The 17424-nt window shown below is 38.1% G+C and overlaps 1 protein-coding gene across 2 annotated transcripts in view; it reads right to left on the bottom strand.

Moving 5' to 3' along the window:
• The window catches only part of MGAM (maltase-glucoamylase), a 198935-nt gene that overhangs the window by 148641 nt on the left and 32870 nt on the right, over window positions 1–17424 (bottom strand). For both annotated transcript variants that reach the window (XM_077148064.1, XM_077148056.1), the window contains exons 15-27: window positions 16375–16459; window positions 14385–14502; window positions 13175–13346; window positions 11792–11908; window positions 11203–11357; window positions 10087–10171; window positions 9304–9360; window positions 8653–8777; window positions 5794–5882; window positions 5046–5095; window positions 4444–4611; window positions 1982–2134; window positions 1443–1643 (exon numbers count right to left, since the gene is read on the bottom strand). In XM_077148064.1, coding sequence (XP_077004179.1) covers window positions 1443–1643; window positions 1982–2134; window positions 4444–4611; window positions 5046–5095; window positions 5794–5882; window positions 8653–8777; window positions 9304–9360; window positions 10087–10171; window positions 11203–11357; window positions 11792–11908; window positions 13175–13346; window positions 14385–14502; window positions 16375–16459 — 1575 coding nt within the window. The remainder of the gene's footprint in view (window positions 1–1442; window positions 1644–1981; window positions 2135–4443; window positions 4612–5045; window positions 5096–5793; window positions 5883–8652; window positions 8778–9303; window positions 9361–10086; window positions 10172–11202; window positions 11358–11791; window positions 11909–13174; window positions 13347–14384; window positions 14503–16374; window positions 16460–17424) is intronic.

Here is a 17424-nt window from a genome sequence, read left to right as displayed (position 1 = left end):
TACAGCATATGCTAAAACTAGAGCATGTAAAATAACACTTTAAATATTTTTATTTTGAATTCAGAGGACTGGCTGTATTTGGGGAATGGCATTGCTAAACTAGATGTCTTGAAGCAGTATGCTGATAGGGTGGTGGTGGGGGCAGGGAAGGAAGTGCAGAGGGAAGGGTTCTTTGCCCGTGAGTTGTTAGACAAGTTCAGCTGACCATTGTTCTATATTGACATTTTAGTTATTGCTCCATATTAAAGGACAAATCATATTGTCCAAAGCATATTAAAAATGGAGGTAGTAAAATAATCCCTACGTAGATGCCTTGTGTTAGTTTATAGGCAGGACTGTCTCCTGGGAGTGACCTTGCTAACCTACCTCTTAGAGGCAGACAACACACTGTCCTTAGTCACTGAAATGGTGGGAGAAGAAGAGGAAGGGCAAAGGGAAGGGCTCTTTGCTAACATCTCCATAGCTAGAAGACAGTTTTTAGTTTATAACCATAGTACTATATGCATTTTTTCGTAAAATATCTGTGTTCATTGCAGTTAAGATTCATTCTATATTTCACAACATCTAAGCTTTTTAGATATCTTGAAATGACAATGTATGATAAAAAGCAGAGCTAGTGAATTCACGAATTTATAAATATCTTTTGTAAACAGAAAAGAAGCATCTGACATGGAACTGCTAAGCTGCCTCTGAGCAGTATTTAGGACTGAGCGGTATGTACTTACTTTTGCAGAGGGACAGAAGAAAGTACAGGGGAGGGACGTATGCAGATGCATTCATCTTTCTATTTTGATGTCTTTATTGTATGTGCACGTCTCTTGGCCATACCAAAGGAAAACTTGTTAAAATAATTCAGTGGAAACATACCTTACTACTATTTCAATATAGATCTGATAATGAATTCTCTTAGATTCATTACACCTGTGGTACTTTTACTTTCTGTCTCATTTTAAAATTTGGTATATGTAACTTCCGATATCTATGGAGGCCTGTTGCCATTTTTGTCTTTTAAAAAAAATTTTCCCTTAAGAAAGGTAGGAATACATTCCCCGCCCACCCCACCCCCATGATAGAGTTGGTGTCATGTCTTCTTGATTATCACAATATTCACGGCATTGGGATCTTGAATTGGTAAATACTCAGGAAAAAAAAAAACTCCTGATGCATTCCGTGTGATCTTAACTACAAACTAGGCTCAGCTTTGTGTTTACACATAAAACCATGTATAGAAGATTGTCATAGAAGGACATGTCAAACTGTAAACCGCTTATGTTTCTGGATGACGTTTGTATATTCTGCTTCTTGTGTTTTTCAGTTTTCTGTATCTACAATTAACTTTAAAGTTTGAAAATAATAAATGTTATTTTAAAAACAAAGAGACACAAAAAAGTAATAGAACTGAAAAGGGCTTGGTCAGTACTTTATCCATATACTGTGCTTACCTTAAACTGCAGCATGTCGTTCTTATGGTAGGTCACAAGCAGGTGGAGGTTATTCACAGGTGTTGAGGGCAGAGCATTGGCATAAAGAGGAGACTTCAAGGTGATGTCGGCGGTGACCCCGTGTGAGTTATACTGAACATTACTGACGGAGTATAGTTCATTGATGAAATAACAGAAAGGGACTCCAGGAGAACTGGATGCCTAAACAGTAAACACAAAGTCAGCATTTAAATCTAGGATTATCCAGTAGAAAGGGGTTACAAAAGAGAATTTACAGGGAGATAAAGCCAGCCCATGATCATCTGCTTACATAACATTTGGTTTCGATATAAGGTTAAATTTCTAGTCTCAAGCAAACTATCTGTAAAAATGTCCTACTCCTGTCCCATCTACTGTTCACATCCAGGTAAAAACTCAGATTCCTTCAGAAATTTTTTCCCTCTCTCAATTTTTAATAATTACATTAGTTCTATGCTCATGAATATGGCAAATTAAGTATAGAGGATTTTAATATGCATGGATACTGTCACCCTTATTACCTCCCAGGCACAGCCACGTGCAGTACAGTTTTCTAAGTTAGCACCATACTGATCAGGGTAACAGTCTATTTTTTCTGCATCTCTTATCTTCAGGCCCCATTCCACCGTGTAGGCTTCTCCCAAGACAAGATTAAGTTCTGTGATAAGAGCAACCTATAGGAAGGAGAAAGTGACAAGGAAATTCATCCTTTAGCAAAAGGTCTTATAAGATCTGAAACATTTCTAAGGACAGAAAATAGAAATCAGACCAGATTCTCATCAATTCAAGTGATATGGAGCTTATATGAAGAGACAAAAAGGGAGAATTCTCCAATGGCCACAAAGCAAATGTCGCAAGTTTCTTATATGTAACATTTTAAAGAGAATTAGGTCAAATAAAACCCTCTGTGAGCACACTTTTCCTCTCCTACCCTGACTCCTCTTCCTTCTTCTTACTTTGTCAGTAAGGTTCTCTTCTGTACTTCCACTTGCAGCACATCACATAAAAGCACACACAGAATTATCCCAAATCGAGTTTCTCTCTTTACCCTCACTTATCACTAAACCAGGGTCCCCTGTTAGCGTGAAGTAGTAGAAAGAACATAGGAGTAAGAATTATGTGGCCTGTGTTCTCACCCTCATTCTGCTGTGGAAACCTAGAAAAATTATTTCAATTCCTTGAGTCTCAGTTTTATCAACAAAATTAGTTGATAAATCAGCAAAATTAGTGAGTTAGCAAGATCATCGTTTCCTTCCATTTCTAACATTCCAAGCCTAGAAGTTCTTAGCCTAGTTTCTCCAAGCCTAGAAGTTCTAAACTTACCTTCTTCTTTGAGTTCCACTTGCCAACTCAAATATTGACTACTCCCTATATATTATTCTATGTTTGTTTCTTCTTTAAATAACTATTTCCATAGTGAAAGTTCTTACTTGTCTAGAGGAATAAAATAACATTCTAAAAATTATCATCCTGCTTCCAGTCTCTTCCCAATCTAAATTCGTCTTGTACTTCCCATTCAATTAATCCTCCAACTCCACCCAAGAAAAATGCTTTCACCACGTCGCATTCTTGATTCAAAAATCAATATACAACACTTTGAGAATGAAATCAAGTCTGAACGTCTCATTCTGACACCTAAGACCCCTCCATAAGCTGAGCACATGTAATCTATGAAGTACAGCAGTGGTCACTGACGGATAATTGCAAATCCACTGGGAAGTTGGCCAAGGACTTCTTTTTTCATTTAAGGCCTGACCCTGCACCTCTACTTCTTCTTTCCTGTTGCTTCTTTTCTTCTGCTAGAATAGGGCCATGGTGACTGGAACTAAGCAATTCCATCCCTAACCACAAGAGAAGACCTCAAGCCTGACTACTTGGGACCACTGAGCCAATTCTAGCAACTGACCACCTTCTAAACTTCAGGCATAAAGAAGAAAACCAATTTGTTTAAGTCACTATTTTTCTAGGTTTCCTGTTACAGGTAGTCAACAGGAACAACAGCTACCTGACACACTATCTTTCGAAGCCCAGCATTAGCCCTGCCTCCTATACGCAGTTTTGCTCAACTACCCATTAAGCCTCAGACATTAAATTCACAAGTTTTCTTGCAGATTTTACAATAGGCATAACTCAGGTTAACATTTGTAGGAGCCAAGTGTTAAAACAAGACCTGCAGAATTTGTTGGAAGCAGTTGGCCTCAGGATGGCGGCAGTAAACTGTGGAGATTGTTATGTAGAGCAGTCTGGGAGGAAGAGAATGTTTACCCCAAATGGTTATGTTAAGTATGAAGGAAGAGAGCACTGAAAAATAAGCTCTCTGTTCTTTCAAGAAATGCATGCATGCCTTTTGTCACCCAGCAGTATTTAAGTAGGATCTGGATAAGAATAAGTTGTCTGAAGTCTGTCTGAAGTAAACTCAAGCTTCAGACCCCCTGAGCCCATCTGTGACTTTCTTTCTTTCTTTCTTTCTTCCTTTCTTTTTTTCTCATCATTCCTTAATATACTTTGAGCTCCATTTCAATAGGAAGCAACAAACATTGCCTTATATGTTTCTTTGGGTGCTTTGCCCCCTTTCCAAATTTTCATGTGTATAAACTGTGTCCTAATACCAAAATGTCAAAGGACTAAAGAGTTCCTCAGTTTCTATATTAATATATTGAAAAAAATTATTCAGTTTGTACTCACGTACACATCCTTCAAAATACCCAGTCAGAGAGAGCAAACTGAGACAGACAGAGGGACAAAGACGGGCATATGCATGAAAATGCTATTTTACCTTATCCCAGGTTTTAGCAGTTTCCTCATTCATACTAGCTCTGGCCTTGTCCTTGCAGTTTTTCTTTCCCAACCCTCTGAATTACCTCCCACAGGTCTCAGAGTACATGAGCTGGTCCTTCAGGAGTTCACGCAACCTTGGCAAGAAGGAACACCATGATACTAAGAAGAATTATCGACAAACCACTTCAACTAAACAGACTTTTACCTGTAAGTTAGCATCATAAGTGACATTTGGAGAAGCTTGAATTAGGACATCATTGCGTTTTACTGTAATGTTGCTGGGTTCCTGGGTCCCAAGAATTTTGATCTCTTTAAATGCTAAATTATTAGGATCTTTGTAGGTTGACTGTACAACTTTCATATCCAAGCGGTTCTGTAAAACAAACAAACACAGAGGACTCCCTGTCACATACAGATTTTTAAATTGCTCAAATATTCCATCCTTGACCTGTAACCCCCAGTCTCTCAAAATGCTTCTCTGTTCACCCTACTAATATATGCTTAAGAAGCACACATTTATTTGAATAATCAAAGTAACAAAGTAAAAAACTTTCAAACACACACACAGAAAAAAAAATTTTTAATGTATTTAGAAATATGGACGGTTTATATTTATCTATACCATTGCCTTCTTTTGCTAAGACAAATGATTCCAGTATTGGAAGTTAAGTCATAAATTGATACTGTTCACCTATAGTCATAAGTACACAGGAAGCCACAAATATAATGGCACACATACATAAACACACATAAGCTAATGCTCAAACAAAAGTCCACATGTAAGATTCATAAAAATTTGCTACTCACTTGGGTGGCAGAAAACTCATAGAAGACATAAACTTTATTGGCCACAGTATCTGATAGCAAGAGAAAGATCAGTCAGTTTCTGATCTGCCCACCACAGAACACCAGATCTCACTTTGTTCTCTCCTTAAAGCTACATCTTGAGAATGACAAGCTCATGAACAGGGTCTCCAAGGTAGCCACTGTTTTTCCCTTCCCCTTTCCACCAGACCCTTGAACAAATTCCCTTCCAAGTGCTTCTAAGGCATATGCCTCAAGCGAATCTATTTTTTAATCATGAGCCACAAGATTTGTTGGCTTATTGGAACAGAAAAATGTGCTATAAAGCATAGCTAGATGTATATACACTAGAAAAGTGCATTGTCACATCTGCACAGCATGACCATGTCTTTCATATCAGCAAAATTTATTCAAATGTATCTTTAGGGGAAATACTGACTTTGAATTATAGAACAGTCTTGGAAACATTTCTTCCAGTTGCCTATTGACAATAAAATGAGAGCCTATTTATCATTCACATGCAAATGGTTGTTTCTAAGGGAGATGAGTTTTCTGTCCACCTATGGTTCATCTACCACTACCAATGAACAATGAAACCATTTTCATTGTTCCTAGAAACAAATTTTTCCTCTTGAGTTATTAATGCTATGTTGCCTGATGAGATTTCTCCCACAAGTGACTGACAAGCAGGAGCGAAGTGTCATAGATCAGAGAGGTGGACTGGAAGAGAGCAACATTATTCTGTGCTCACCTTTGGTCTCCCCATCATCCCAGAAAAGTTCGCCTTTTGCTTCTTTGTTCTCATCTAGGGCAATGATAAGGCCAAGAGGGTTCCGTCGACTGCAGAAAAGATTTAAGACTTAAAGAATGTTGCCAAATGAGCTGGGAATGTTCCAGTTAAATCTCAAGTGGGAAAAGTTACTAACAGTAATTGGCTCTTCTTTTCTTCAGGCACAAAAGCAGAATCAACAGAGACATCTTTCTCTAGCATCAGTAATGTCAGAGGATGTAGAAAAACCCAAACATTAGCAATAAAAATCTACATAGGAGGCAAGAATTTAAGCACAAGAACCTGTGCAATAGCTACAAAAAAGATTCCGGTGAAACTATTATTTAGAATATGGTCAATTAGAAAAGAAAAAAAATCCTAGACAATAATTGGTTCAGTCTGCTCATTTTAGAGATGAAAACTGCAGATGTATTAACAGATGTGGAGAGGGAGAGATATTTCTTTCCCCTAAGGACAATTGTTACTCACAAAACAATAAAATATAATAAGGTCCATCTATATAATGGCAACTTTCTTTACTTGATTATTTATTATTGGTTCGTTTTGAGGGAAAAACAACATTCTAATTATCTGCTCTATAATTCAGAATAGGAAACACAAAACACTTCTCAAAGATATGGTGAAATAGATGGACATTAAGGAAGAGAAAGAGAAAGAGCAATTTCTCCTTGAATCTCTCTTCCAGCTAACTCTCCATTTCCTGCCCCCATTCATTCTTCAAGGCCTCGTGTTCCCAGCTGTACTCTGTCACAGGTCAGCCTCGCACTGTGCGCTATGGTAGCCCTCATCAGTTATCAATCAAATCACCTACTTTCACTTAACGCCTATGTGTTGAGAACTTACAACCAGCTAGGAAGTCTAGGAGATACAGAAATGAACAAATCACAACTCCTGACCTTGATAACCTTACATATCATAAGAAATATTAGACACATTCATCAAACAAGGCTAAAGTCATAAGTGACATAAAGAGGTAGAGTTAAGATAAGATGCTCTAGGTGTCCAACCTGACTCTTCTGGCCATACTGCGGACTCCATATTTGGGGGGACACTAGATATCCTAAAGGATGCACCCAGTAGATGAATTACATCACATATTCCTATTAAAATAGTGTAGAACTTACAAGAAAACAAGGGATATATCCAAAAGACCCAAACAACAATGAAACGGTGAGCTAAAACCAAAAGGGTCTTCAGTAAGCAAAGCCTGGGATTGCGCTGGGGCAGATGCCTATACCAATGCTAAAATCAGGCTACTAAGCCTGTAATCCAAGGTAGAGAAGGTGAACCTGTGATTCCCACATGAAGCCAGGAACCTTAAATGTAGTTAATGTGATCCCAAGTTGGCAGCACTCTCTGGCTTGCAGCAGAAGAAAAGGCAAATCATCTCTGGAGGAACAAAATCCCTAAATGGGTCCTTAAGATACCGCGATTTGGAAAACAAATAACTAAACACACGCAAAATAATTAACAATAGATTTAGATTCCCTCAAGGACTTCAGATAACAGAATTCTCAGATACAGAATATAAAATACTTATGATTGAAATATCTTAAAATACTAAGGAATGAGTATAAATTAGTTGAGAAACAAGTAAGTATAAAAATGGCAAGGTTGGAAGTGGCAGCACTCTGCTGGAAGATTTAGAGATGATTTCTTACAGGTCAAATAATATAATTTGTAGGGTCATTTAACAGTGTACCAAGCAAGTATATTGGAAAAGGAATAAATGCAGAAGCCCAAACACAGTAAAATGGATGGTTATGTTTGGGGAATCATGAGCTTTTTTATTATTGTTGGCCTGCAGTTGTGCATTAAGGTGACGCAGGAGATATTGTTGTTAAGGAAATTTGGAGCCAATTTGTGACTGGGCTTAAACACCCTAGAATTACAATTTAGACTTCCAGCAGGGGAGCAATAAGATTTTCTTTCTGGAAAGAGAAACTTGGTATCAATATCCAGAACTACTTAAACCTGGACAGTTAGAGGAAGAGAAATCAGTTGGTTTTGGCTTTAGGCATATTTTCTGTCAGTATCATAAAATGTCTACAGTTTGAAAAATGAAGGTAGTAAAGGAAGGTTTGAAAGAAAAAGCATGGTTTCAGCCTCCAAAGAATTCTCAGTCTACAATACTTTTAGAGACACATAAATAAAAATGTCACCCCTTTAGTACAGATGAAGTCTACAATTTAAGAATCAAAGAAGCATAAAGGAGACATCAGTGATATGGGAAAGATTTGAGACTCCCAGGAGAAGGTAATTTCTGAATCCATTTTTTAATCACAGGGCAGAAATGGCTCTGTGGAAGAAAAAGAATGAGCAATTCAGATTATAAGGAGGTAAAGTGTAGACCCAACTCTCTAGAAATGAGAATAAGTGAGTCCTGAGACAGCACTATGAATGAGCAGATCAGCCAGAACAGTTTGGCAACCAACCATCCCAGTTTGCCATGGGATTGAGTGGCTTCCCAGGACTTGGGACTCTCGGTGCTAAAACCAGGACAGCCCTGGGTTATCCAGGAAGGCTGAGATGCTAGCCTTCAGAGTGCCTTGAGGAGACATTCAAGGGGGGTTAAGGAAGGATGGTGACTAATGTCTTTTAAAATCCATCTGGACACAGTTCTAAATCAGCAGCTTCCTTCGAAGAGCCTGAGGGAAATCCAGAGGACTGAGTTTGATGACCCCCCACACATACCCACACACCAGTACCCCTCCTCCTCACCCTACACATCAGCAGTCTCTGCCTGGTTAGTAGATGGGGACAGAGAATGATCAGCTTCATGAGCCTCCCTCTTAAAGGAAACCCTCAGCAACACAGTACCTGGCCACAGTGGTTGTAGCTGGCTGTTGAGTGGGGAAGATGTAGCCTCCTCGAAGGTGAAGTCCAATTCTGTCTCCAGGAAGTACCATTTCGACTTTTTGCTTCCTCCATCTTATTTGGGCTCCCTGATGAATGCAGGTAAATCAAACACAGTGGCATGAGCAGCACATTCACCTCCACTTGCTATCCATATGCTGCTGAGTTATCTACAGCTTTCTCCCTTCTCCATCTAGCTGAATTGCTACCTAGTCAGTCAATCAAACAAGAGAAGGTAAAACAATTAGGCACAGCATATTCTGTCATCAGTTGATGGTCTGTGCAAACATGTATGCAATGCTAAGGCTGTACATATGAGTGGAGAGTTCTAAGCATATAATCTGATTCCGGACTAAGCTTAAATTGCCCACAGGGTCCTGCAATATTTGTTCATGAGACACTCTATTTGAGTCTTTGTGTTATTGTTCAATAAAGCATATGAAAATATTTTGTTCAGTTCTTTGTTACAACTTAGGCTCCACTATGAAATCACAGAAAATTCTACAGAAACAGTCTTCAGTCCATGGATATATGTTTTTCTCTAAGGGGAGGTATCTCATCTATGCAGCTGCAGCTGTGATCTTGACAAGTTTAAGAAAAGTCAAAGTCACTTACAGTTTCATAGTCGTACCAGACTGCATCAGGCACATACGCCATCACTTTTTCTGCACCCTGAAATTAAAACAAAATATTGACCTCCATGGCTCAGCCTCTAAAACAGATAAAATGAATTTCTTAACATTCCCTAGGGAATCCCTTAACCATGTACTGAGAAGGCACATATGGCCTTTCTTAACTCTGTTATCTAATTGTGCCTTTTGTATGCCTTTCCTCTAATAGGACTAATAGAAGCAATATCCTGACAACCAAAGGAACAATGACAAATGGGAACACATTAATAATAATAATAATAATAATGAAACACATATTGTGGTAAAAATTCCAGTTTTACATAGATTACCTCATTTAATCTTCCCAACAACCCCAAAGGAGTAACTGGCACAACAACTTGCCCATGATTACACAGGTACTAGATGGCAGAGACAACCATCACACTCCACTCAGTCTGACTTTAGAGTCAGAGTGCTAGGTCATAGCTCCCTTACGTTATGGAGCAAGGAATGATCTATTATCAGAATGTGATGACAATGCCAGAATTGCCAATAGCTGCTTCAACACTAGTTGGGAACTTGGTCAAGAAAAAAGAGTTTCTTGGAGAAGAACACATGTAAGTATCAGATGTCCAACTTCCCAAAGCCACAGCACAGCCTGCACAAGGCTGACTCATCCACGAATGTGGGAAATGCATTTAGAAATGGCACCAGGAACAGAACAGAGCTTGGAAGGTGACAGGAACAGAAGCAGAGCCCACTAGTATGTCCGTAAGGGAACACTTGCCTCATCCAGAACTGGAGTGATGAGGAGGCCTGGTCCCCATAAAAACTGTCGGTGCACATCCCAAGTGTTGCTGTCACCATAGAACCTGGGGACCAAAGAGGTGGTTCGCTGAGATTTGGGCCACTTCCTGGCAATTCTCTCCCTACTCTCCCCAAAATATCCAGGCTGCCTGACTGGAGAAACCCCCCTCCCCCCACCACCATATTTTTCTGAGAACCTATTCAAACCCAACCTCTCTACCCCTGCTGACAGATCTACTTGTCCAGGCTTTCCCCAGCCCATGTACCCTCCTATTCTAATATCAGGTGGGACACAGTTCCTGTTCTCATATTTGTGCTGGGCAGGCCCCAGCTGTGACTCTATTGGCCATATTCTCCTTAAAAAAAATAAGTAAAATAAGCAATAAATTTTAAACTCAGCCTATCAGGAAAGAACTGGAACTTATCATGAAAATTAGCAAAAAAATTTAAATTTTACTATTTTCTAGGATATTCGTCTTTCAAAAGGAAATTCTAGGAGGTGGTAAAATCTTAACCAAAAGAATGAATATACAATACTCCAACTAGGTGCCTTAGGGTCTTGTATGTCATAGGCAAGATAACTGTATTTTGACAACGAAAGCCATATAAGCAGCTTTTTTTTTGAGTTAGTGTAGAGAGACCATTGACTGGCAATAAGAATTCTGGAATTCAAGAAATCCTCTATAATATTCTTAACTGTGTTCAAATGACAGGCTCATTCCTAGAGCCTGAATATACTCCTGGAATTGTAATACCTTAAGGAAGGAAGAGATCAATCCTTTAAATTAAGACTAAAAAGATGAAGAACCAAAGAGCCTAAGTGGTTTGTCTAAGATAAAGAGTTAGTAGGTGAGTGAACAAATAAAAGCCCTCAAATCCCATGGCTTTAGGCCCAGCGCTCTCCCCAAAAGGGAGCATACTATAATACTTATATAATCCTTATAAATAGCAACTAGGTATTCCAGTTAGAAAAAATAAACTTCTGAATAAATGGTGAAAGTATTTCTATTTTCATTCTGACATTCGATGATGAACAGTTACAGTCAATGCCATCCAGGCTCCATTAACAAAATCCCTTTGGGTTAAGTGAACTTACTCATGAAGAAGGGGCCGGGCCACAGTGTCCCCCCGGCTGTGCGCACGATAGAAGAGGGTGTAGAGGTAGGGCAGTAAAGTATAGCGGATGTTAAGATAGTGCTTGGAGGAATTCACCAGCAGGGAGTCAGCCCCAAAGGCAGCAGGATCCTGAGCCTGGTAGGAAACAGAAGGTTGCAATCATGGTTTTGCTGTGGAATCACAGAAGTATCTGGAATATTTCAAAGATGACACTTCCCCGCTCCCATTCTTGGCAACCAAGAGTTTAGTTTCTGATTGACCTGGGACCTGCTTTACAAACTTGGGTTCTGAGCAGTACTGCTGGGCAAAAGGAGATCATTTCCCAAAGTGGCCATTCTTTACTTTACCATTCATCCTGCTTCACTCATACTTTAGGATTTTTCTCAGGTGGTTGTCATTTAAATAATTTTGATATGTTTCCTCATTTGATTTTCCTTAAAAAATGAGCACCATAGATAAAATGGTGAACATGGAAGAGGTTGGCTTGGCAGATTTCTTGCTAGGATACCTACAGATCCAGTTCTAATGTTTGCCAAATTTCTTTTGTTCCTATATTTTGGGAGTCCTACCTTGTAGCCTTGGCCATTGTGATTCCTGGAAAACGGATAAAATGCTCCCAGTTGCATCCACCTCCTACAGAGCTCCTCAGAAGTATCCAGTGCAAAGCCACATATGTCCGGACCGACCTGGAAGGGCATACAGAGATCGCTTAACCCTCACTCCCACCACCCCCTTTTTTTCCTACCAGAGACCTTCCAGTGGAACTTTACTAACACCTCTTTTTGAGAAGGCTATACATGTAGTACGGTCAGACTTAGGTTATATTCTGTGTCCACAATTTACTTGGTGGGTGACTTTGAGTAAGTTTGCGTAATACTTCTGTGACTCAGTTTCTTTATTTTGATAATGTGGGTACTAATTACCTACAAACGGTTTTAATAACTGAACAAATGAAATAATGTAAGTAAAAACTTAGCATACAGTAGCTTTTTGATGAATAATAACAATATACTGCTGATTTTATTATTTTGACCACTACCAGAATTCATTTCCCAAAGCTTAATTCTAACAACTAATTCAAAAACCTTCAAGGCCTTCTTGATTTGTCTTCATAACCTATTTTCTGGCATCATTTCTTACCCAGACCACCAGGAATTCTATGCACTAAGCCCTACAGTCACATTATTTCTTTTGTTCCTGTTTATCTCTCAACCTAAAAATGTCCTTTTCCCCCATTAGTCTGGTAAAACACACCCGCTTTTCAAGGTTAAACTCCAGTGCCATCTTTTCTATAAAGTTTCTCTTGACTCCATCCCCCAACTCTCTCCATCCCATGTTATCTCAAGGATTAACAGTCCCTTTCCCAGGATCTCTCTTAATATGAAATTATATGTCCCAGTTGACACTTTTATCTTAGCTTGCCACATTTATTTGTTACATAAGTCTCCTTTTAGTTGTTACATATGTCTCTTCTCTTGAAGTTATAAATTCTTGGGGGAAAAGAAGGTTTTTGTTACCAAATTTATGTTTTCCTCCATGCTCATCATCCATACCCACCTCAGTACCTTGCACATAATAGGAGCTCAATAAATATATATTTGGTTTTAACTTATAGCAGCTTGCTGACAATGTTCTTCATCTGAGCACTAGATGCACAGATGGGTTCACTCACTGAAATTCATCCAACTGTATACTTAATGTATATTTTCAGTATGTTATACTCCAATAAAAAGAAATATTACAGGGATAATATGTCAAGGTTGCATTTTCTGTCTTTATGAGGCAGCAGAGGTAGCAGAGCCGTACTGATATAGGCGAAGCACTTGATCTCAAGACATTAAATCTCTTGAGCCATGGCAGGAACAAAAGGGGCATTTTATGCTTTGGAAATTTTCTAGAATGAGGCTTTCTGGGGATTGAGGTTCATAAGATAACTTAGGGTAGATGCTTACCATTGGGATACCAAAAAGGTTGAACTCCAGCATTCCAGGGATAGACCAACGAAGGTCGTTCCAGGTGGCTGCATTATCCCCTAACCAATGAGCTGCAAACTTGCCAGATCCCGCAAAGGTAGAACGAGTTACAATGAAGCTTCGCTTATTAGGGAATACAGTCTTGACAGCTCTAGAAAGGGAGAGAGACATAAGGACTCAATTTGTGATCTTAACTTGTCTCAGCCTAAAGAGGATTCAGTGACAATAACAACAATTTGAAAAGTAAATACTCCATTGTTCTATTCTAGTTCTCTCAGTAAGGTTAGATTTGCTGTTCAAAGCAGTCTACACTATTAAGTTCAGTTTTACTTTGCTCTGTTTAAGTATTTTATGTATAACATTAGCCCCATAATTTCCAAGAATTTCAAAAGCTGACTTGAAATGGCTAGTAACTGGAGCTGTACAATTTCTACCGGGCAAAATTTTAACGCTGTATAAATAGATTTGTCTTTCATAAAGTGTGACTTCAGACATACACAACAAAAGGACTTATGAACAGCTTCTGGAACTTAAACACTTCATAAGTAGGTAATTTTTTAATAAGAAGACAAATTATACATGATTGCATATTTACTTATAATATATAAGTATATTATTTATATTTTTAAAATCTAAAGTCTATATTTATACTTATATATTTTAAATTTTACTATAGAACTTTGCTAACGAAAATGTTTTGTGTCTAGCTTCCTGCTCTCACAGCTACAGAAAGCAGAATACATATTCAATACCTTTTACTCACTATAGAAAGGTAGACAGACACAGTATTTAAAATCTCAAAGTACATGGACAACCACAAGTCACTTCGCCCTCCATATTCTAGTGGTAATGGGGACAATACATGGGCTTTAGACTCATGAAGAAATGGTCTTGAGTTTTGCTTTTGTGATTTATTAGCTGATTGACCTTGGCATAAAGTTACTTAACTCCTCTTTCTTTCTTCCACCCTTCCATTTATTCATTCATTGTTTTTTTTCCTTTTATGTATCATATAAATATTTACTGGATTCCTTCCTTCCTATGTTCCAGGCAGTTTCTTTATTTACTTAATAACCCTAACTATACCTCTCTTGAAGATTTTTTAAAAAGGAATACATATGAGTCACCTAGCATATAATAAGATTAATAATTTAATCATATAGTAAGTCTACAGCAGTAGTGCTCTTACTCAGCTGTGGCAATGGCCATGGAGTAACCATACAGATTATGAACATCGTACTGCTTGCCCCAGTGCTGTACTGCATCCATGCAGAGACTCTTACAGAACAGGTACCCATCAAGGACTCCTGGAAAAAAAGAAAGATTAGTCAATGAGAGCCTGAGATGCACATTCCTGCTCCTTGGCTACTACAGAATCTGAAATGGTAGCTTCCTTGGTAGGCATTTAATGTGGCCATTCTATAAATAGCTATACTGTTTCCTCAAAACTCAGAAGGCTGTATATTGGGGGTAGTTTCATAGATAGAAAAATGAATTGTGCTGTGTCACCCACGTCCTCCCATCTGGTTTCTCACGTAACCAGAGGGGCATTTGGAATCAAGAGGATCTAGTTCATCTTGAGTTTCAATCTGAATTTTTCAAATTGAGCTAAATTAAGTGGTCCAGGAATACAAATCTTGAATGAAAGTATAAATTAATTTATGACCCCTCCTCTTTGACTATATCTTATAAACAATGATTCTCCAGGTTCTCTCTTTTATTTGTCTATCCTTCTCTTCACCCATTGTACCACTCTGGTTCAGATCCAAATTACCTAACTACTGCAACAACTTCTTTTTCTTTTTTTTTTTGCATGCACACACACAAGCACCAGGGAAGTCCAGGTGTGTTGCTTTATTACTACTATTTTTTAATAGTAAGAAAGCCTTTATTCCATCTGCTTCCAGAGGTAGACAAAAGAGCTTTGTCATCTTTTTTTTTGAAATTTTTTTTAAATACCAAAAAAACACCAAACGCAAACATTCATAACTTTTGATCATTCTGTTCTACATATATAATCAGTAATTCACAATATCATCACATAGTTGCATATTCATCATCATGATCATTTCTTGAAACATTTGCATCTATTCAGAAAAAGAAATAAAAAGAAAACAGAAAAAAAATTCATACATACCATACATCCTCCCCCTCCCCCTTACTGATCACCAGCATTGCACTCTAAATTTATTTTAACATTTGTTCCCCCTATTATTTATTTTTATTCCATATGTTTACTCATCTGTTGATAAGGTAGATAAAAGGAGCATTGCAACAGCTTCTTAATGGCATATTTACTTCTGGTGTTTCTATCTCCTAAGATTAATACCAAGTTAATACTTCTAAAATGATTTAATCATGATACCTCCTCTTACTAAAATTAAATAGCTTCTACCACACATCAAAAGTATGAACTAGGGTGGGCCACAGTGGCTCAGCAGGCAGAGTTCTCACCTGCCATGCCAGAGACATGGGTTCGATTCCCACTGCCTGTCAATGCAAAAAAAAAAAAAACTTTGAACTGTTTGACCTCCCATCCAAGCCCTGCAACACTGATTCTGACCTATCTGTTCCAATAACTCATTTTCTCACCAGACAGGAAGTCTTCCTAAAATGTGATAATCCTAGCAGAAGAGTCATTCTTTTCTTAATCAAGAAACAATGTGCCCAGGTACCTCTACCTTTCTTCTAACTATAACAAACACCAGGACCAATGCATGATAGTGTTGACCAAACATCAATCAAAGCTCACTAAGCTCACTAGCCCCACAATGACTAACTCTAGACTCCCAAGCCTTGGACTCTGGCCTTCTTTCATCCTTTGTTCCTTTCTGCTCTCTATACTACTGACATCACTGTACTTGACCCTCATCTGCAAACCAATCCTAGTCTTTGGGGCTTACATGTAGCTTCCATTCTTCTGGTAAACCTTGGCCCAAGATGTGCAAACTTAAGAATGACAGAAACTAACTATTAAGCTCTGGCTTCTAGATCACATTCTCTCCAGACCTTCCTCCTTGAGCCAGTACAGACTGGAGGTACTGGCCCTTTGGATTTGTGTCTCATTTAAGAAAGCCTAAGTATGTTAATTTTATTTCATAGTTTTCATTATATTGCCCACATTTTTCCTTTTCCTATGCACATTGCCACTTTTAATCAGGCCTACTACCAAGACTTACTGGGAGTGAATGGAGGATAATTTAGACTGTTTGCAGAACATCCTGAAACTGAACCATCAACAAAGCTGGAGACTTCATTCATATCCTAAAAGACAAAAAGATGAAAAACTGTTAGGAAAAAGTAACATGTTCTCTTATATTGTACTGGTGATAAATTTTTCAGGAATCAGGAAAAAAATTATTCTGGATATTTATTTTCTAAAAGAAGTGTATACATGGAATGAAATAGATGTTCCCATATTCTCTCCCCATTGAAACCTTCATGGAGATGGTTCTTTAAAATCCCTTCAAAATATTTGCCTATAGTCACTAAAAAATGAGCAATTTCAAAAACATATTAAAGAAAAAGTATTTCAAAATAGTTTATATTTATGATTCCACTTATATCAACTTACATATTATATACACACCTCCTAAAGTAACCATGAGTACACACACACACACAAATACATATACATTTGAAGAAGGGAGAGCATGTGCACAACAGTGATGAGGATGTTGATGGCCAATGCTTTTGGTTGATGACATTTTAGAGGGTTTTGGCTTTCATCTTTTTAGTTTTGTGCATCACTTGAATTTTCTTCAGTTCTCTTACAAATAGAAAAAGTTCAACCCCAGATCTCCCTAAATTTTGCAGCATTACATTTGTTTTCTTTTTATATTTTATGAGACATTGTTTCTCTTTACTGCAGCTACAGTTTTTTCATGAGCGTTGGTTGTTTGTCATCAACTAGTCCAACACGTCCATATGAAAAGAGCCTTGAACTGGCAGCTGGACAAGTGTATATTCTGTGGCAATGTAAGGAATAGATGACATATGTGGACTTTGATTTATTCATTTGTTAAAGAAGAGTGGGCTGAAACAAAACAAATTTCTGAGTTTACTTCCAGCTCTAATATCCTGATTTTGATTCTCAGCTATGTTTTGACTAGATTGTTTCAATAGTAAGACAGACAATCTTGAGAATTACTGTCATAGTTGCTTTCCTTCCTCTTTCTTTCCTCATCTTCCTCCTACGCTCCATGACTCAAAGGTATAGTTACAGATAT

Source organism: Tamandua tetradactyla, chromosome 1, assembly GCF_023851605.1.
Source record: "Tamandua tetradactyla isolate mTamTet1 chromosome 1, mTamTet1.pri, whole genome shotgun sequence".
Lineage (NCBI taxonomy): Eukaryota > Metazoa > Chordata > Mammalia > Pilosa > Myrmecophagidae > Tamandua > Tamandua tetradactyla.
The sequence above is the reverse complement of the archived record's forward strand: the minus strand, read 5'-3'. Positions and strand labels throughout refer to the sequence as shown.